General features: G+C 43.5%; 1 protein-coding gene across 1 annotated transcript; it reads right to left on the bottom strand.

Annotated features, from left to right (window-relative positions):
* Positions 1-1448: 1448 nt before the first annotated feature.
* On the bottom strand, positions 1449-19034 carry Ang2 (angiogenin, ribonuclease A family, member 2). The gene is given in 3 exon segments (NM_001012359.2): positions 1449-2059; positions 16556-16559; positions 18959-19034. A coding segment is annotated over 1 exon segment (504 nt). The 5' UTR covers positions 2042-2059; positions 16556-16559; positions 18959-19034; the 3' UTR covers positions 1449-1537.
* Positions 19035-21616: the final 2582 nt, after the last annotated feature.

Here is a 21616-nt window from a genome sequence, read left to right on the forward strand (position 1 = left end):
ATCTGACAGCACCCAGTAAGCTAGGTTTGTATATAGTGTTTACGTTTGAAACAAATCTGGCTGAAAATGGAAAGAAAATAATCTCTCTATAACTTCCTTAAAATCCCACAGTTTTCAAATACCACTCAATAAAGTAAAGTTTAAGGAGAAAAATAACATAAAATAGATAAGTTTTTAAATTTTAAATAAAATAGCCATGACAAATGAATGTCTTGGGAGTATTCCATTAGAGTTAATCCTTGCTTAAGACCCCAGAGAGAGAGACACTCAATAGATGAAAAGGAAATTTTGAGGGGTTATGGGAAGGGGAAGAAACCCTTTACTTGGCAGTCTCGGAAGCAAATATTCCATCATCATTAACAACTGCTTAAGGCCTTCACCCCTTGGCAGTAGTAAACCTGCACTTTTCAAGAACGAAGAAGAAGCCTTCTTTTCAGGAAGGTGTGTACTAAACCCCTCGTGTAACCCTGGTGCTTCTCGAGTCTGCCTTTGCAAATTATAATTCCATCCAAGACATCCCCTGGGCCACCCTGTGGCCCTGCCTATCAAATGACGAGAAAGGGGTCGTGAGGTGGCTCAGCACTTAGGGACACTTGCTGTTCTTGCAGAAGACTTGGGTTTAGATCCCAGCATCCACCACAGCCATCTCTAGTTCCAGGGGGTCCAACACCTCTTCTGACCTCCCTGGGCACCAGGCACACATGTGGTGCACACACATACATGCAGGCAAAACACATATAATAAAGCAAAATACACACAAAATAAAATAAGTAATATTTTAAAGAGAGAGAAAGAAAAGCAGAGGGCTGTGGTTACAACCTTTTATGCTGTGACTTGTACATCTGACCAATATTAAGGCAATTATAAAGGGTCTCTGTTGGGGAACCCATATCCACATTTGGTTATGCCTTACTTCCTAACTGCCCCTCTCACACCCTTTATTTTGACAGCCACTCAGTGAAGAGGAAGGGAGGGTCTGGAAACCAAGGCTTGAAACTTAGAGGGTGGCCAACTGAGAGAGACCTGGAAGCGAGAGGAGGGTTAAGGGCTGAGCAGCCCTAGCACATGTCTTCAGCAGCAAACTTGCCCTTGGCCCTGCGCAGGATGGAGTCTTTGGCTGCATCATGGGGATGCTTGTTAGACGGGATCTCCAGGACAGCCGGAATGGACTTCCGGTGGGCATCAATGGAGAGCCGAACCGTCTCTGCGATGTAGATGAGAATGATGCCAATGTCATCCCTGTTTAGAAACGGCCTGAAAGTGTCTTCAATCTCATTGATAGTGGTATCTTTCTCCACTACCAGGAAATTAGGGTGGCGGTTCTTGTTAAGCTCCCTAATGCTGCCCAACAAGAAATCAGTCAAGGTGTTCTAGTCTGCGATTGGTTTACCCCTGCCCGCTATCCTGTAAGGCCCTGCTCCCCCAAAAACCTCCAGACTGATTCTTAATGGCTTTTGAGATATCTTTATTTCTGTGCTTTGTAAGTTGGGAGACATATGTTTCAGATAGTAAATTTTCTAGCCCCTGACAATGAACGTCAGTGTTCTGGGGTGAGGGGAGATAAAAAGAGAACAGAGCTAGGTCTGCGCCGGGGGCCTGCTGAGTAGAGACTGATAAAAGACTCATCAAAGTGGACAGGCAAGCCATTCTCACAGGCAATAACAACATGTCTGAACCCTGCAGAGGCTCGGTACCGGCAAGGGGGCCGGGGAGACCCTCCTGTATGCTTGCAAGTGGTGATCTGGAAGGGAGACTGGCTTATTCTTAAGTTTTCTCCGTAAGGGCTTCCATTCGCACCACAGACGGCCTTGATGCTGCCCTTATTGCCATGGATAAAGGTGTTGACCTCTTTGCAGGGCGAGGTTAGGCCTCTTCTCTTCATCATGCTTTCGCAGTATTTGGCATCCCGACCCTTGGGCTTGGCATCATAGTGCTGAGTCAGGAACTTCGTGTACCTGGGGTCGTCCTGAGCCAGAGTTGAAGGGGTCGCAACCAGACTCAGCACAAAAACCAACAACAGAGGGCGCAGGCTCATCTCCATCTCTTCCAACAGAGATTCCTGCCGAGGACAAAGAGCAGGAATGGTTGGGCCATAGAACTACTTTCTAACTTAGAATTAATGGGTGGGGACTTTCAAGATAAAGCAGTTGTCCTCAGCTACCTCATTCCTTCTTTGCTTTGGCCTTCCTGACTGACACCGTGTGACAGCCATCTTTCTCTATTCTTTAGGTTTACTATCATCCACAGCGCATCAAAATCTGTTTATATTCTTTTTTTCACATTTATTAAATTGAGTATATCTTATTTACATTTCAATTGTTATTCCCCTTCCTGGTTTCCGGGTCAACATCCCGCTAACCCCTCCCCCTCCCCTTCTTTCTGGGTTCCCCTCCCATCCTCCCCCCATGACCGCCCTCCCCCCCAAGAATCACGTTCACTGGGGGTTCAGTCTTGGTAGGACCAAGGGCTTTCCCTTCCACTGGTGCTCTTACTAGGCTATTCATTGCTACCTATGAGGTTGGAGCCCAGGGTCAGTCCATGTATAGTCTTTGGGTAGTGGCTTAGTTCAGGAAGCTCTGGTTGGTTGGCATTGTTGTTCATATGGAGTCTCAAGCCCCTTCAAGCGCTTTCAGTCCTTTCTCTGATTCCTTCAATGGGAGTCCCGTTCTCAGTTCGGTGGTTTAATGCTGGCATTCACCTATGTATTTGCCGTATTCTGGCTGTGTCTCTCAGGAGAGATCTACATCCGGTTCCTGTCAGCCTGCACTTCTTTGCTTCATCCATCTTATCTAGTTTAGTGGCTGTATATGTATGGCCCACATGTGGGGCAGGCTCTGAATGGGTGTTCCTTCTGCCTCTGTTCTAAACGTTGCCTCCCTATTCCCTCCCAAGGGTATTCTTGTTCCCCTTTTAAAGAAGGAGTGAAACATTTGCATTTTGGTCATCCTTCTTGAGTTCCTGTGTTCTGTGCATCTAGGGTAATTCGAGCATTTGGGCTAATATCCACTTATCAAAGAGTGCATACCATGTGTGTTTTTCTGTGATTGGGTTACCTCACTCAGGATGATATTTTCCAGTTCCATCCATTTGCCTATGAATTTCATAAAGTCAATATTTTGATAGCAGAGTAATATTCCATTGTGTAGATGTACCACATTTTCTGTATCCATTCCTCTGTTGAAGGGCATCTGGGTTCTTTCCAGCTTCTGGTTATTATAAATAAGGCTGCTATGAACATAGTGGAGCATGTGACTTTGTTATATGTTGGGGCATCTTTTGGGTATATGCCCAAGAGAGGTATAGCTGGGTCCTCAGGTAGTTCAATGTCCAATTTTCTGAGGAACCTCCAGACTGATTTCCAGAATAGTTGTACCAGTCTGCAATCCCACCAACAATGGAGGAGTGTTCCTCTTTCTCCGCATCCTCGCCAGCATTTGCTGTCACGTGAGTTTTTGATCTTAGCCATTCTCACTGGTGTGAGGTGAAATCTCAGGGTTGTTTTGATTTGCATTTCCCTTATGACTAAAGATGTCGAACATTTCTTTAGGTGTTTCTTAGCCATTTGGCATTCCTCAGCTCTGAATTCTTTGTTTAGCTCTGAACCCCATTTTTAAAATAGGTTTATTTGTCTCCCTGCAGTCTAACTTCTTGAGTTCTTTGTATGTTTTGGATATAAGCCCTCTGTCAGTTGCAGGATTGGTAAAGATCTTTTCCCAATCTGCTGGTTGTCATTTTGTCCTAACAACAGTGTCCTTTGCCTTACAGAAGCTTTGCAGTTTTATGAGATCTTATTTGTCGATTCTTGATCTTAGAGCATAAGCCATTGGTGTTTAGTTCAGGAAATTTTTTCCAGTGCCCACGTTTTAGAGATGCTTCCCCACTTTTTCTTCTATTAGTTTGAGTGTATCTAGCTTGATGTGGAGGTCCTTGATACACTTGGACTTAAGCTTTGTACAGGGTGATAAGCATGGATCGATCTGCATTCTTCTACATGCTGACCTCCAGTTGAAGCAGCACCATTTGCTGAAAATGCTATCTTTTTCCATTGGATGGTTTTGGCTCCTTTGTCAAAAAGCAAGTGCCCATAGGTGTGTGGGTTCATTTCTTGGTCTTCAATTCTATTCCACTGGTCTATCTGTCTGTCTCTGTACCAATACTATGCAGTTTTTATCACTATTGCTCTGTAATACTGCTTGAGTTCAGGGATAGTGATTCCCCTGGAAGTCCTTTTATTGTTGAGGATAGTTTTAGCTAGCCTGGGTTTTTTATTATTCCAGATGCATTTGGAAATTGTTCTGTCTAACTCTCTGAAGAATTGATTGGTATTTTGATGGGGATTGCATTGAATCTGTAGATCGCTTTTGGCTATTTGTACTATATTAATCCTGCCAATCCATGAGCATGGGAGATCTTTCCATCTTCTGAGATCTTCAATTTCTTTCTTCAGAGGCTTGAAGTTCTTATCATACAGATCTTTCACTTGCTTGGTTAAAGTCACACCAAGGTATTTTATATTATTTGGGACTATTATGAAGGGTTTAATTTCCCGAATTTCTTTCTCAACTTGTTTCTCTTTTGTGTAGAGGAAAGCTACTGATTTATTTGAGTTAATTTTATACCCAGCCACTTTGCTGAAGGTGTTTATCAGGTTTAGTAGTTCTCTGGTGGAACCTTTGGGATCACTTAAATATACTATCATATCATCTGCAAATAGTGATATTTTGACTTCTTTTCCAAACTGTATCCCTTTGATCTCCTTTTGTTGTCTGATTGCTCTGGCTAAAACTTCAAAAGCTATATTTAATAAGTAGGGAGAGAGTGGGCAGCCTTGTCTAGTCCCTGATTTTAGTGGGATTGCTTCAAGTTTCTCTCCATTTAGTTTAATGTTAGCAACTGGTTTGCTGTATATGGCTTTTACTATGTTTAGGTATGGGCCTTGAATTCCTATTCTTTCCAGGACTTTTATCATGAAGGGGTGTTGAATTTTGTCAAATGATTTCTCAGCATCTAATGAAATGATCATGTGGTTTTGTTCTTTCAGTTTGTTTATATAATGGATTGTGTTGATGGTTTTCCGTATATTAAACCATCCCTGCATGCCTGGGATGAAGCCTACTTGATCATGGTGGATGATTGTTTTGATGTGCTCTTGGATTCGGTTTGCCAGAATTTTATTGAATATTTTTGCATCGATATTCATAAGGGAAATTGGTCTGAAGTTCTCTTTCTTTGTTGGGTCTTTGTGTGGTTTAGGTACAAGAGTAATTGTGGCTTCATAGAAGGAATTCGGCAGTGCTCCATCTGTTTCAATTTTGTGGAATAGTTTGGATAGTATTGGTATGAGGTCTTCTATGAATTCTGATAGAATTCTGCACTGAACTCATCTGGACCTGGGCTCTTTTTGGTTGGGAGACGTTTAATGACTGCTTCTATTTCCTTAGGAGTTATGAGGTTGTTTAATTGGTTTATCTGTTCCTGCTTTAACTTCGGTACCTGGTATCTGTCTAGGAAATTGCCCATTTCCTGCAAATTTTCAAGTTTTGTTGAATATAAGCTTTTGTAGTAGGATCTGATGATTTTTTTGAATTTCCTCTGATTCTGTAGTTATGTCTCCCTTTTCATTTCAGATTTTGTTAATTTGGATACACTCTCTGTGTCCTCTTGTTAGTCTGGCTAAGGGTTTATCTATCTTGTTGACTTTCTCAAAGAACCAACTTTTGGTTCTGTTGATTCTTTGTATGGTCCTTTTTGTTTCTACTTGGTTGATTTCAGCTCTGAGTTTGATTATTTCCTGATTTCTACTCCTCCTGGGTATATTTGCTTCTTTTTGTTCTAGAGTTCTTAGGTGTGTTGTCAAGCTGGTGACATATGCTCTTTCCTGTTTCTTTCTGCAGGCACTCAGAGCTATGAGTTTTCTTCTTAACATAGGTTTCATTGTGTCCTATAAATTTGGGTATGTTGTACCTTCATTTTCATTAAATTCTAAGAAGTCTTTAATTTCTTTCTTTATTTCTTCTTTGACCAGGTTATCATTGAATAAAGCATTGTTCAATTTCCATGAATATGTGGGTGTTCTTCCCTTATTGTTGTTGAAAATCAGCTTTAGCCCATGGCGGTCTGATAGGAAGCATGGGATTATTTCTATCTTTCTGTATCTATTGAGGCCTGTTTTATGACCAATTCTATGGTCAATTTTGGAGAAAGTACCATGAGGTGGTGAGAAGAAGGTATATCTTTTGTTTTACGATAGAATGTTCTATAAATATCTGTTAAGTGCATTTGCTTCATGACTTTTCTTAGTCTGTCTACATCTCTGTTTAATTTCTGTTTCCATGATCTGTCCACTCATGAGAGTGGGGTGTTGAAATCTCTACTATTATTGTGTGAGGTGCAATGTGTGCTTTGAGCTTTAGTAAGGTTTCTTTTATGTATGTAGGTGCCCTTGTATTTGGAGCATAGATATTTAGGATTGAGAGTTAATCTTGGTGGATTTTTCCTTTGATGAATGTGAAGTGTCCTTCCTTATCTTTTTTGATGACTTTTAGTTGAAAATTGATTTTATTCGATATTAGAATGGCTACTCCAGCTTGCTTCTTCTGACCATTTGCTTGGAAAGTTGTTTTCCAGCCTTTCACTCTGAGGTAGTTTCTGTCTTTGACTCTGAGGTGTGTTTCCTGTAGGCAGCAGAATGCAGGGTCCTCATTGTGTATCCAGTTTGTTAGTCTATGTCTTTTTATTGGGGAGTTGAGTCCATTGATGTTGAGAGATATTAAGGAATAGTGATTGTTGCTTCCTGTTATATTCGTATTTGGATGTGAGATTATGTTTGTGTGCTTTTCTTCTCTGTCTTTTGCTGCAAAGACGATTAGTTTCTTGCTTTTTCTAGGGTGTAGCTTGCCTCCTTATGTTGGGCTTTGCCATTTATTATCCTTTGTAGGGCTGGATTTGTAGAAAGATATTGTGTAAATTTGGTTTTGTCATGGAATATCTGGGTTTCTCCATCTATGTTAATTGAGAGTTTTGCTAGATACAGTAACCTGGGCTGGCATTTGTGTTCTCTTAGGGTCTGTATGACATCTGTCCAGGATCTTCTGGCTTTCATAGTCTCTGGTGAGAAATCTGGTGTGATTCTGATAGGTCTGCCTTTATATGTTACTTGACCTTTTTCCCTTACTGCTTTTAATATTCTTTCTTTCTTTTGTGCATTTGGTGTTTTGACTATTATGTGATGGGAGGAGTTTCTTTTCTGGTCCAATCTATTTGGAGTTCTGGAGGCTTCTTGTATGTTTATGGACATCTCTTTCTTTAGGTTAGGGAAGTTTTCTTCTATGATTTTGTTGAAGATATTTACTGGTCCTTTGAGCTGGGAGTCCTCATTCTCTTCTATACCTATTATCCTTAGGTTTGATCTTCTCATTGAGTCCTGGATTTCCTGTATGTTTTGGGGAAGTAGCTTTTTCTGTTTTACATTATCTTTGACAGTTGCATCGATGACTTCTATGGAATCTTCTGCTCTGCATATTCTCTCTTCTATCTCTTGTATTCTGTTGGTGATGCTTGTATCTGTGGCTCCTTGTCTCTTCCTTTGGTTTTCTATATCCAGGGTTGTTTCCCTCTGTGCTTTCTTTATTGCTTCTATTTCCATTTTTAGTTCCTTTACCTGTTTGATTATGTTTTCCTGGAATTCTTTCAGGGATTTTTGTGATTCCTCTCTATGGGCTTGTACTTGTTTATTTATGTTTTCCTGCGTTTCTCTAAGGGAGTTCTTCATGTCTTTCTTGAAGTCCTCCAGCATCATGATCAAATATGATTTTAAATCTAGATCTTGCTTTTCTGGTGTGTTTGGATATTCAGTGTTTGCTTTGGTGGGAGAATTGGGCTCCAATGATGCCATGTAGTCTTGGTTTCTGTTGATCAGGTTCCTGGGCTTGCTTCTCGCCATCAGGTTGTCTCTGGTGTTACCTTGTTCTGCTATTTCTGACAGTGACTGGACAGTCCTATAGGCCTGTGTGTCAGGAGTGCTGCAGACCTGTTTTCCTGTTTTCTTTCAGCCAGTTATGGGAACAGAGTGTTCTGCTTTTGGGCGTGTAGTCTTTCCTGTCTACTGGTCTTCAGCTGTTTCTGTGGGCCTGTGTCTGGTGTTCACCAGGCAGGTCCCTTAGAGCAGAAAAGTTGGCCTTACCTGTGGTCCCTCGGCTGAAGTGGCTCCTGGGCAGCTGCTTTTGATCTCTCCCTGAAGGCGGCAACCAGGAAGGCCTGCACCACCTTTTCCCAGCCCCCCCACCCCGGTGCACCAGGATCACAGATGGCATTATGTGTTTTCCTCTAGAGTCAGAAATGTGGGCAGAGTGTAGTCCCTTCTGACTTCCCAGGCGTTTCTGCCTCTCTGAGGGTTTAGCTCTCCCTCCCACAGGATTTGGGTGCAGGGAGTATTTGATCAGGTCCCTTCAGATCTGGGTGGTGTCTGGACCGCAGGGGACCTGCCGGTTGAGTGCCCCTATCTTCTGGTTCCCAGAGGCCCTATACACTTTCCTCTTGGGCCAGGGATGTGAGCAGGGGTGGGCAGTATTGGTGGTCTCTCCTGCTCTGCAGTCTCAGGAGTGCCCACCTGTCCGGGCAGTGAGCTCTCTCTCCCAAGTCCAGGCAGTGAGCTCTCTCTCCCAAGGGGTTTTGGAGCAGGGAATGTGGGCCGGGATCAGCAAGGTTCCTGTTTATATTCTTAATTCACCTGTTACTTAACTTGCTAAAAAACATTACTCAAGTCCCTAATGTGCCCAGAAATCCTAGGGCACAAAGACCTTTAAGATATACCAAGGTTCAGGGGCGGTGTGTGTCTATAAGGCCCAGCTACTTGGGAAACAGAGGCAGGGGGATTGCTTGAATCCAGGAGTTCCATACTAGCTTGATGATATAGAAGACTCATTTTGGGGGTGGGGGGATCGAGCACAGAACAGAAATGTGCACCCATGGAGAAGGGTGAGTTGGTAACACAGGAGCTGAGAGCCATGCAGAGTGACTTCTGGGGATTGCGAGCAGAAGGACAACCCATCCCCACAAGGCTCTGAGATGGGATTCCGGTTCCACATCAGTGAGGAAAGCTGTAGAGATGATTACCTTGGGATGAAGGCTGCAGGTCTACTCCTCCCAGAGGGCAGAGTTACCATGCAGTGCATAGGGAGAACGGAACAGGTTGTGTGGTACCTGAAGTGGGCCTGGAAGAGACTCTGATAGAGCAAAGAGGGGAACTCAAGCTTTGTCTTCAGAGTGACCTACTTGGGATGCTCTTTGGATGGTCTGAGAGAATACTTTCTAATGTCTTCTACACGTGTGATACTGTTAGCATAGGCGAATGATCTTACCGTGTGGTAAAATGAAACACAGAACAAAACTGAGGTTTTAAAATTCCCTGTAAGATCTCTCTGAAGAGGAGAAGAGAGAAGACTCCTACCATCACCTCCCCAGAGCTCTCGGCACACCCTGCACCACACACATCTGTCAATCAGACGCAGGACCAAAGGTGTCTTCTGCTGGAGTCTGACCTTCTTGTGGACTTTTAAATTGTTATTTCTTATGAAATTTGAAATTTTGAGAACTGGGAAATAATAGGGAAATATCAAGCAGTGTCTGATAATATCCTTAGTTCTTTGGAGAAAATATAAAAGGATCATCCTGAGAATTAAAACCCTCTTCGTGGTGGGGCGGCAGAGATGGCTCAGCAGTTAAATGTGCGTCTTGCTCTTCAGAGAGCCTGAGTTCAGGTCCCTGCATCCACTCTAAGCTGCTCACATCCTGCAGCAACTCAGACTCTGGGGCATCCACTGCCTCTGTGGGCACCTGGAGCTCTCTTACACAGACCTGCCCACAGACACACATGCACACACCGAACAGTGAATAGTAAAAGTAAACCTTTAAAAAAATGCTCTAGGGAGGAAATGGCTAAGTAAGTAAAAGCCAGACTTGGAGGTAGAAACACAAGTTTCCCTACTAAACAGTCTTGTAATTGGTGAGTTTCATGGCCCAGAAACCACGGTAGATGGCTTCTCAGAAACACACACAAGCCTGCACTGCCACACAAAACCCATTATAGCTCTACACCCCACCATATCAGATAACTGTGAATGTCCCCACATTGCAGAGGAAAAATCAACTTTTAAGTTTGATTTTGTTTTGTTTTGAGAGTCTTGCACCCACACTGGCCCCAAACTCTTGATCTTCCTGAAGAACTACCACCCCTAGTTTATGTTCTTCTAGGGAGATGCAGGCAGGAGAATTGTAATTTCTATGTCATTTTTGGCTCTATAGCCAATTCAAGGACAGCCTGGGATACAGGAGACCTTGTCTGTAAATAAATAAATACAAAGAATGTTGCATCTTTCGGCCTAAAGGAGTAGTACTTAGAGAGGAAATCAGTCCCAAGTAAGTTTTTGTTTTTTTACCCTGAAGTGTGGTACATTTTCAGCCACATTAAGTTAATCATTAATGTTATTTTCTGTTTCTCTCATGTATAAGTCTGAACACATTTAGTTTTCCCTCGTGTGTGTGCACATGTGCATACATGTGTGTGTATGTTTGGGTGTACATGTGCATGCATGTTCGCTCACGTGTGTGTGTGTGTGTGTGCGCGCGCGCGCACGTGTATAGAAAGCTGAGGTCCTGGCACTCAGCCTATAGTCGGCTTGCTCAGTAGTGCAGGGTCAGGAGTGTAGCTTGGAATCTAGGAGTCAGGGGGTCTAAGGCTCTACTGAGCATGTGGACGATGGGCGATGGAATGGGAAGTGAACTTCCCTTCTAATTAGTATCTGACACTAGCCTGTTCTTCCTGTTTCACAGTAACCATGACCAAACTCAGAATAAGGCTATAAAGAATACCAAATTCTTGGTCATTTCGCAGTGCTGAAATAACAAACTTCCATAAAGCATGCAGATTATGAACTGCAACAGAATCAAACGTGAATGTGGGGTTTTTTTTTCCCGTTTATTGAGAAAGATGGTGCACACGTGCAGAAGGCACAGCCACCACTGAAGAGTTTCCGGCATTTACCAGAGTTGCCAGGCTGCATGAGACCTGCTTACATTTATTTTAGGATGCTCTTTCCTGGATGTGATTGTTGGCGCCTGCACCAGCACGGTACTGAGAATCGGGCAAACGCCTGTGGGATTAAAGAAACACACACACATAGATCATTCGTGTCAAGCCAGGAGAGGAAGAGAGAGAGAGAGAGACTCCTGTAGATTTATTCACCACTTATATACCCATGTTCCCCAGGTAGAAAATATCTGGGAAGCACAGTGGGAAACCCTGGCTCGGGACTACCTGGCTCCTGACTTCGGTAACAAAAGACTGACTACGAGACCTGAATTAATTAGGGAGAAATCCGAGAAAACCAGCCTAAATCTCAAGGACAAAGGCTGAGAAAGCAAAAGGCAGGAGAGAATTGACCACCGCCCAGGTGTGGCCCAGGTATGTCGGTTCCACATGCATCAGCCGGGGTCAAAGCATTCCGTGATTATTTTCTTTCTGTGCCATAAATTCATGGGAGAGGCTTTTGTCCAACAATCTCAAGACTTTATGGCAGTCATCTTAACTGTGGCCATACAGTCACGAAGCGGCCAGGCCCAAATCCAATATGGCTCCCTACATCTCCCCCGTTTTTCTTTTATAAAAGACCATTAGATGGAAGTAGTGGTCTGAGAGAGATCAGACATGTCTCACAGAGTGCCCAGCTCAGCCATGGCAAGCCACTCTTGCAGTTAGGACTGCACCCCAATGGCTAGGAATGAACTTATGCTGTAACACACTGTTCTGGGCTATACGTGTGTGTTTTGGGGGAGAAACTGGGCAGAGGAGCATTTGACCGGCACGTACATTTAAACAGGGTGTAGTCACCTCTGGCTTAGGATCGACCTCTCGAACCCCAGCCTTATCTGTCATAGGATCACCTTGTCGCCCTCAAGGCTCCATGTCTTAGATTGGTCAAGGGTCAGAGGAAGTTGCCCATTACTGATGATGGCTACATTGGGTCATCTTTTTATTCCTCTTATTCAGGCCCAGGGGCGAAAGAGTAGGGGCCAGATGGCATTAATTTAGGAGATTGTGGAAGTTGAGCCTCTCCCGATATGTAGTGGGCACCTCATCTTTGTTTGTTGTTTCTCTGGTTCTCCTCAGCTGCTATGGCCATACCACCAAGGGCCGTCATCAAGCAGCTCCTGTAATAAAATTTAGAATTCCGAATTGTTAGCAACTACTCCAGAAAGTTCACCCACTGTGCTTGCCTAACAATAGATTGGGGGAGGGTAACTCCAGACACTGCAGACACAATGGCTGCAGCAGTAATGGCTGCTACAATAGCAGCGAAAGTAACAAGGTCTTTCCCAGGACAGTTCAGGATCAGCCATGCTTCTCTGGAACAACCAGCAGGCAATGCAACCATGTCTGAGATCTGCACAACCAGGGCAGAGTTCCCCAGTCCACAGCAGCTTCACGCAGATGGCATTCCTGTGAAGCTAAAGACTGCAAAATGACAACACCAGTTAAGGCAGCAAGAGTCGCCAGGGGAATGGGGGGGGCAAGGGTAACGGCTGGTGTCCAGTCTTCTCCAGCAAGCAGCAGTGCACAGAGGGTCTGAGCGTAGGCCACAGTGGGACGGGACACACGCAGCGGTAACACTGACTGCGGCAACGCCAAAATCTCTGTGATGACAAAAGATGAGGGGGAATCCTCCATCTTCCTCTAAGGGCACAGGAATGACTCCGGGGACCCGAACCAGGAGAGCTGAATCTTCATGCTCCCAGGATCAGCATGTCTCACCAGCCACTCAGGCAGCTGGCACACTCCTGTAGCATCCTGTAGAAAAAACACAAACATTCCCTCTTCCCCATATAAAATATCTGAACAGGATCATGCCAATACGTGAATCTTTCTATTTCACCTAGGCAGAAGTATGCCTAGTTGTAGGGTGCCATAAATACAAAGAGTATTCCTTGGCATACAGATTTTAAAATTGGAAATAAAAGGAGTATTATTAAATAATTGTATAGCATACAGGGATGTAACTCCCCCTTTTTATTTATTGAGATATTGTTAAGATATTATTTATTAAGATAAGTCCTCAAGGATTAAATTAAGGACACTGAGCACTTGCATTTATAAATTGACTTGTATACCAAATTATTGTCTCCAGCATTATTGTTTTGGTGATATAAAGAATGAGATTTTTTGACTAATTGTTCCTATGTAAGGCCTATAATCTGCCTGGTATCATTGTCCTCCCTTGCTAAGGGGTCCAGGCAATCCAGTTTGAGTTATTAAATGGCCTCTAAAGGAACAGTACTTAGTGCTCTTAGCCATTAAGCCATCTCTCTAGCCCCTCACCAGCTTTATTTACCTAAACATAAGCATTAATTAGAAATGCCAAATCCTGGGGCTGGGGATTTAGCTCAGTGGTAGAGCGCTTACCTAGGAAGCGCAAGGCCCTGGGTTCGGTCCCCAGCTCCGAAAAAAAAAACAAAAACAAAAAAAAAAAAGCCAAATCCTGTAAACAAGATCCAGATTTAGCCTTACTTAGAAATCCCTGAGCTGGCAGGGTAAGACTGGGAGTGAGAATAAGCAAATGGAGTCTTCCTCTTTTCGTGAGGGTGTGCTATCAACTCCATTACCATTTCCACAAAGCTAGGTATGAATCTAAGGTCTAATTTAGTTGTCTGAGCCAGAGCTCTGAAAGGACAGTGAGTGGTCAGACATTCACACTGAAATCATCACTCACTGATTTCATGTAGAAAACTTGCCTCCAATAAAGCATTAACTAATTGTAAAATTTAAGGGTTAGTAGTATCAAAAAAAAAAAAAAAAGAAAAACTTTTTAATCAATTCTAAACCATAAGCCACACATTGGCTATCAGTATATGAATTGAAAGCTTGATTTTTTAACATTTAAAAAACAGCGTCTACAGCACATAATTCAATAATCTGTGCTGAACAAGGGGAAACTCTAGAGAATAAACAAGTGGTCCAATCATATATGTAGCATTTTTATTAAATGAACCACCTATAAATACAGTAAGCGCATTTTCTATGGGTTGCATCCACAAATTTATAGGAAATAACAAAAGCATGTAAAGAGTAAAATTATCAATTTTGCCTGAAAAATTTGTACATGTGATAGGCCAAATATTAGTATTTTGTAATAACCGATTTAATTGCTGTTTGGAATAAGGTATGTTTCACCAGGTTTCTTTTTAAAATACTTCCATGACTCTAGCCTACAATTCTGTATTAACACAACTGAAGCTTTATCTCCAATGAGGATAACAAACAAAGGCCTAAGTCCTCTGGTAAGGTGAGGTACTTAGCCAATTAACATATCCTCGGAAGCTTAAAATTAGTTTCAAATATTCTTCTCTGGAATAGTGCAACAGCTACTCCCCAAATATTAAAGCTCATTTTGAGAGCAAAGGTTTGTAGTATAAATTTCCATATATACTGAAAGATTTAAAGTTCTAACTTCTACATTAAAGAAGCAACAAAATTACATAATATAAGGCTATTGGCCATTCTTTTGTAAAATTTTTAATGATATCACTTCATGGGCTCTCTAAAATTATAAGCAAGCTCATGAAATGAAAATTCCTCACAATCGCCAGGACGTAAACAAATTGCATAAAAACAATCCTCTAAATGTATCTTGAAATGGCAGTTGGAGTAAACAAACAAGCTGTAATGCTCTCACAAGTTCCAAAACCTCATCAATCCTTCATAAATCCTGTAACAATCTCTACCTGCTTGATTTTTTCTCAATTATAAGTAAGTTTGAGTTAGTCAATGTAACACTGGCAATCCTTAATCACAATCTTTAAGTTCTCCTTGTAACACCAGAGCACAGCCACAACTTTGGAAAGTCACCTGAGTTCTGAGTATGTGACTAGGCAGCTGTCCTTGGGGCAGTGGAATTAGCATCAAAATACAGTAACTTCAGGGCAAACCACAACTTTGGAAAACAAAACTCAACCTCCAAGAACCTAGTCTCCAAAATACAGTCTCCAAAACACTGAGTCTGTCCTTCATGCAAAAAGTTTGACTGCCAATTACTACATATGAACGCATGATGGTGCAGTCTCCGATACCCCAACAAAGAGACATTGCCCTAAAATCTTTTAGAAGCCTGGTTTCTAGAATAAGAATTCCATAAAAATATTATCTCAATTTAGACCTGTTTCCCTAGGTTGGCTCATGCCACATGTTGTCTAGAATGACTTCATCCAAATTACAGTTTTAAGCCAACTTTCTGTTACCAATGTTACACCTTTTTAACCATATCTAATAACTTAAAAACCAATAGTCCATAACCAAGGCATGTAGAGCATATTTATATATTTGAAACCAATCAGAAACAAAATTGAAGTGGCTATACATATCTTTAATAGTTAGACCAAACACCATTATGACTTTTCTAGCTGTGATTTTAAGAGAAGCACCTTGTCACCTGCTAAGTCTAATAATCAGCTCATGCAGACGCTCATCCCTGGGCAGCTTCTCCAGCTGACCTAGGCTCCTAGCTACAGGTACAGGGCTCCAAAGGCCAATTGAAACTGCTTTTTATTCATTTGTTCCTTTTTTTTGAAACGAGTTAAAACCAAATCAAGATGTAAACGACCAGCAGATAAAGTTTTTACCATTTTTTCTTTTGAACATGAAACATAAAACATTTAAACAACGAGAAACAAAAACCACAGACATAAACTGACAGACATGGACAGCTTGGTGCACCAAGGACAGACAATAGACATAGAGGGAAAAAAACTAGATGGTGTCCCACCGAAGGGAATCAGATATCCTACCTATGAAACCCAGAACCAGAAATAAGCATTTCTCCAATAGGAGCCAGCAGAGAGTTAGGACATCTCCTGCCTTTCTTCTGTTCCCAGGAGAGCTCTGAAAGTTTTTCTCTTTTTCCAAAGCATCCTCAGAGAGTCCGGGAGGACTGTTTTTCCCAAACCCATTCTCTCTCATGTCTAGGGTGTAAACTATCTCTAATCAGGGTCCAAAGACTAAAACATAACTCTAAAAGAACGCATAAGCAAAAACATTTTACCATTACCTTGTCCCTTTTTTATTACAAGTTTTACTCATGCTAGCCCAAATCATTGAGGCCTTTTCTAGCCCATCTTATCCCAATACGTCCCTGCTTCTGCAACAGCTTCCAGGGACGTCCTGTCAGGAGACCTTTTCTTTCCCGATCTTGGATCACTGGATTCAAAGTTCAAATCTCAGTGGGACCTCCATTTGTCGGTGCCTTCACCGACAGGGTACCGAGAATCAGGGGAAAGCCTGCGGGATTAAAGAAACACACACACAGGTTATTCGTGTCAAGCCAGGAGAAGAAGAGAGAGAGAGAGACTCCTGTAGCTTTATTCACCACTTATATACCCAAGTTCCCCAGGTAGAAAATATCTGGGAAGCTCAGTGGGAAACCCTGGCTCCGGACTACCTGGCTCCTGACTTCAGTAACAAAAGACTGACTACGAGACCTGAATTAATTAGGGAGAAATCCTACAAGACCAGCCTAAATCTCAAGGACAAAGGCTGAGAAAGCAAAAGGCAGGAGAGAATTGACCACCGCCCAGGTGTGGCCCAGGTGTGTCGGTTCCACATGCATCAGCCGGGCTCAAAGCATTCTGTGATTATTTTCTTCCTGTGCCGTAAATTCATGGGAGAGGCTTTTGTCCAACAATCTCAAGACTTTATGGCAGTCACCTTAACTGTGGCCATACAGTCACAAAGCGGCCAGGCCCAAATCCAATACGGATCTCTACATGTGGTTTCTCTTTAAAAATGAGGAAGATCTATGTGTGAAACTACATGGGTGCCTGCAATTGCAGAGTGGGCAAAGAGGACTGGGGCACATTTTGGAACTAGCCTGGCTACCGCCAACCTAAACAAACAAAAATATCAAGAACTGGTAATACTCGAAACGAGCAGCAGGTGGCAGCAGTGGATAGGATGTGGCCATTCAATAGACTGACAGTGTGCTCTCCTGGAGGTGCCAGCCAGGTTGTGGTAGGCTCACCCAGAGTGCCTTAACTTGCCAGGCTCTGGGTATTTAGGACACCAAAGCAAAAGCCATAACGTACAGGGTCCAAATGCTAAGGCCATTATAAAGCAGATGTTTACCAGCTATCGGGTTTCATGGCTGCTGTTTGCAAACACACCATTGCCCACGTGATCCTAGGCAAAAAGCCATTACCTGTCCATGTTTCCTGCTGCTGTATAATCTACACCTGAGCTGGATCTGCACTCTTTGCCTTGAGTCACAGTGCTGGCTTCACAGCAGACTCTCGGTACCGCTCTGCTAGTTAACATACCTTTTCTCTTGAGGCCTGTTCTTTAGCAGCCCAAAATCAGAGGGGTTCCAGCTTTGAAAGTCCATGCTTCTTACTAAGCTAATAGATTCCTTGTGGGTTTCAGTAGCCAAATCTGGCAACATCGGAATTGCAGAGACATATTTAAATAACCTTAGTTGATGGTACAAGGTATCAACTGGAAGAAATCGGTGATGGGGTAACCTTAGTCCAGTCTCACTGAAACACATCTTCCCTGAAGGCTCTCCTCTAAGTCAAGCCTGTGTACCATGAGTAGACTAATACTACACTGGGGATTTTTTCATCCTAAAATGGCACTTGCTATTTAGACTTTGAAAGCTCTCAGGCCTATGTGGCCAGGAAAGGGGGTTACTTGTTTCTAATTTGCAGAAATTGCACATTAATTTTTACCAACTCACCCCATGCAGTCTCTCCTTATGGCTTCACTTTACTAAAGCACCCAGAAAGCAACTTCCAGCAGCAGCACGCCCCAACCACCAGTGTCTACTGTCCACTCCCTTGAAACGTTTAGCTAGAAATACCCCCTCAAAGCCAGGCAGGGTATAATTGTGAGAAAACAAGCGAGCGCCGGACTATTAGGGTGTGTGGATGTACTTCTGCCACAGGCAAAGGTGCTGAACCTTAGTCCCCCACACAACAATGGCTGTCACTCGGATTTCCTGCAGTGGAAGAGTTCTGACTGTGCAGAGCCGGTTTTCCATTCTTAACCCCGTAGTGCTCACAGGAATCCTCCTTCTCTCTTTCTCTCCGTTGGCAGCGCTTTGTAGCCTACAGCTCTAGCAAACTTTCCTGCGTCGGGAGTGGCAGTGCCACAGACACCCTTCTCGAAGATTTACTCTCCTACTCCGTGTCTCCCAACAGTTCAGCAGGAAGCCGGAACAGCTGAAAGCCGGAATACCAGATGCCCGGTCTTCCTAGTATTTCCTCCCTCGACCTACCAACTTTTGATCTTGGTACATGGTCCGCTTTGTTTTAAAAGAGCATCCATATTTTTTTTAAGAGGAAAGAAACGAGGAGGAAGCACTGCCGAAAGTACTTCCTGGTTTGGGGTTTTCCTTTTTCGAGACAGGGTTTCTCCGTGTAGCCCTGGCTGTCCCGGAACTCGCTCTGTAGACCAGGCTGGCCTCGAACTCACAGAGATCTGAGATTAAAGGTGGCGTCACCATCACCAGGCTTAGGATTTTTCTTATTATTCCTGCCAAGCCACATGCTTGTTGTGGAAGGAAACATGGCAGTTCAGATGTCCATTGGCAAATGGCTTCCTAAGCCTTAGGGGACTTTTAATCTCAATTTAAGAATCCCTCACATATCTCCATCTCCTTGCTCGCAGTCCCATTAATTGTATCCCAGATACAAACCACCCCAAAGAAACCTGTTTTCATTTTAAATTTTGACTCTTACTCGTTTTCTTTTGAGTGAGAGAATTTGGGTTCAGAGAGCAAGCGTAAATGTGTGTGTGTGTGTGTGTGTGTGTTAGTGTGTGTGGGGGGTCGTAATCGGTTTCACTAAAATAGAAGAAAGGCTAGCAAAAGCACAGAGGAAAAGAAGCAAGCAGTCGAGCACCCACAGGGAAGAATCTTACAAAAGCTGGCCAGGTTTCCTCCGTCTGACTGGGACCAGTCTAGCTGTTTGCTCCTGGAGACAGGGTCCTGCGGTGTGAAGCCAGAGGCTCCTGTCAGTCTGGTTATATACAGGGCTCGTGTGAAGGGGTGGGGAGAACATATCTAAGGATCTCTACCTTGGCAGAGACTTGTAAACCAAGGACACTAATCGTGGACAAACAAGGAGTCATTCACCTTTTCCCTGAGCATGACTGGGTCAAATATTAACCACCTGGTGGACCAGACATTTTTTAGCGATGGGAATGTTTCCTAAGTGTGGCCTTTTGTTCCTAAGCTGTCTCTTTCCTTATGTGTGGTCCTTACCCTTGCTCAGAGTAGGACTGAGGTTTCACTATTCATAAGCTATAGATCCAAAACTTACTATCTCTGGTGTTAAGCTCAACTTCAGGAACTACTTGGAAGAAGTCTAAAGGGAGGAGTGAGGCGACTGTGCTCACATCACTTCAAGCCCCAGAAATAAATAGCACTTCCTGGGCTCCTCTTCCCTCCATCCATCCACAGGAAACAATGGCCACTCACTATCCTCATCTTTTTTTAAAGATTTATTTATTTATTATACATAATTACACTGTGGGTGTCTTCAGACACACCAGAAGAGGGCATCAGACCCCATAACAGATGGTTTGAGCCACCATGCGGCTGCTGGGATTTGAACTCAGGACCTCTGGAAGGACAGTCAGTGCTCTTAACCACTGAGCCATCTCTCCATCTCTCCAGCCCTCAACCTCCTCTTCTTGAAAGCACAATTGCAAAATCAGCTGTCTACATGTCAGCATTATCTGAACTATGTACAAGGCACTGTGTTCATCTGCTCTGCTTATGAGGTGACGCTAAGATCGAAGAGTAAGTGAGCCACAGGGCAGACTTCTAACACCCAGAAAGTACACGGTGAGGTAGAGAGGTGGTGAACAAGTTAACTAGAATTGTTCTTACGTATTTATCTTCAGGGCTGGGCAGGTAGCTCAGTGGTTCCGGGCACTGGAAACACTTTCTGGGCTTCTCTTTATAGGTTCAGACATGCACTATTTGGTATCAGTTATTAAATAAACTTGAGTGCTAAGCAGAGCAATCTCTGGCTGTGGGAGCCAGCCGATCCTTCCCCTGGGGTCTGATGAGGTCATCCAGGTGTTGGAATAGACCCAGGGAGTGTTCTGCTCTTGCCTGCAAAAGGTTCTGAAATCAGTTGATTTGCCTACACCACTGAGCCTCTGTTCCTGACTACAGAGTAAACTCTGGGAGTGCAACCTCTTTACAAAGCAAACCCTTAATTCCAGCACTTGGGAGGCAGAGGCAGGTGCATCTGTGTGAGTTCGAGGTCAGCCTGGTCTCCAGAGAGAGTTCTAGGACAGCCAGGGCTATGCAGAGAAATCCTGTCCCAAAAACAAACAAAAAACAAGCAAGCAAACAAGCAGAAGCTGCCCGGAATGTGCACACCCCGATGGATACACTTCCTAAGAACAGGGCCTGACAGCTTGAGGAGGAAGAGTGGAGGTCATGAGGACCTGGAAAAGGGCACAAACTTCAACAAGGTTCAGCTTTGTTGAGGCACAGCCCAGCTTGAAGGTCCCCTTTGTTCTTGTCCCCTCCCCCTCTCTCCTGCACTTAACCGACTGTGAGCTGAAAGGAAATGAGGCTGGAGTTGTTAGAAGATGACTAAGCTGCTGTAGCCTGACTTCAGGTACTAGAGTCTGCGGAAAGGGAGGCAGTCGCATTCTGACCAGGCATCCATTAGACAAGTGCCAAACTTTGTTCTGTCAAATGCCAGCATTTCAACTGTCTCAGAAATACAGGGAAGGCTAGCACTCGGGGACATTCAGGGTGAGGCCTCTCTACTGGTATCCAAGCCAACACCGAATGCTCAGTGTGCAAACATAACGGGTATGGTGGTGCCTCTTTTAAATTAATCACACAGCGCTTTGACAACAGATGAGGACGGGCTGGGTTCTAGAGTCAGCAACCACTCATTGTTAGGAGAGCGGCCAGTCCATTGCGACACCCGGATGGCCTCATCGGTCTCCAGGGGAAATATCAGCCAACTCCATAGCCAGAGGTGACATATCAGTGTGGCCCTTTTCTGATAAACAACTACAAAACAGAGGCACTTCACCCTCAGCCACAGCACACGCCCAGACACAAAATCCAGGGTCTGACACACTAACCTGCTCAAACGCAGGAACTTCCCTCTTTTAAGTTTTGCATTTTATTAAGGTGAAAGGAAAAACAGTGTGTGTGTGTGTGTGTGTGTGTGTGTGTGTGTGTGTGTGTGTGTGTGTGTGTGTGTTTTCCGGGACTCAGACCCAGGACCTTACATATGATACATAGATACCATTGAGCCACATCCAAGGCCTGAATATTGTATTTTTGTCAGTAATTTAAATTCATATAAAACAACTGACAATTTTAAAAAGTATTAAAAATTTTAACCTCCAGAAAGCCATCACCTTTCCTGGAATTTTTGTCTGTCTCTTTGCCAAGCCAGTAATATCCATGGACACATGAGGCATGAAATTCTTCTTCTAATAATTCTAGTGTTAGCATACTTCCCCCCTTTATACAGAGTGTGTATGTTTGATTCGGTCCTTAGGACGCATTATAGAGTGGAAGGTATGGGGACGCTG

This window comes from Rattus norvegicus, chromosome 15, assembly GCF_021556685.1.
Source record: "Rattus norvegicus strain SHRSP/BbbUtx chromosome 15, alternate assembly SHRSP_T2T, whole genome shotgun sequence".
In the NCBI taxonomy this organism is placed as follows: domain Eukaryota; kingdom Metazoa; phylum Chordata; class Mammalia; order Rodentia; family Muridae; genus Rattus; species Rattus norvegicus.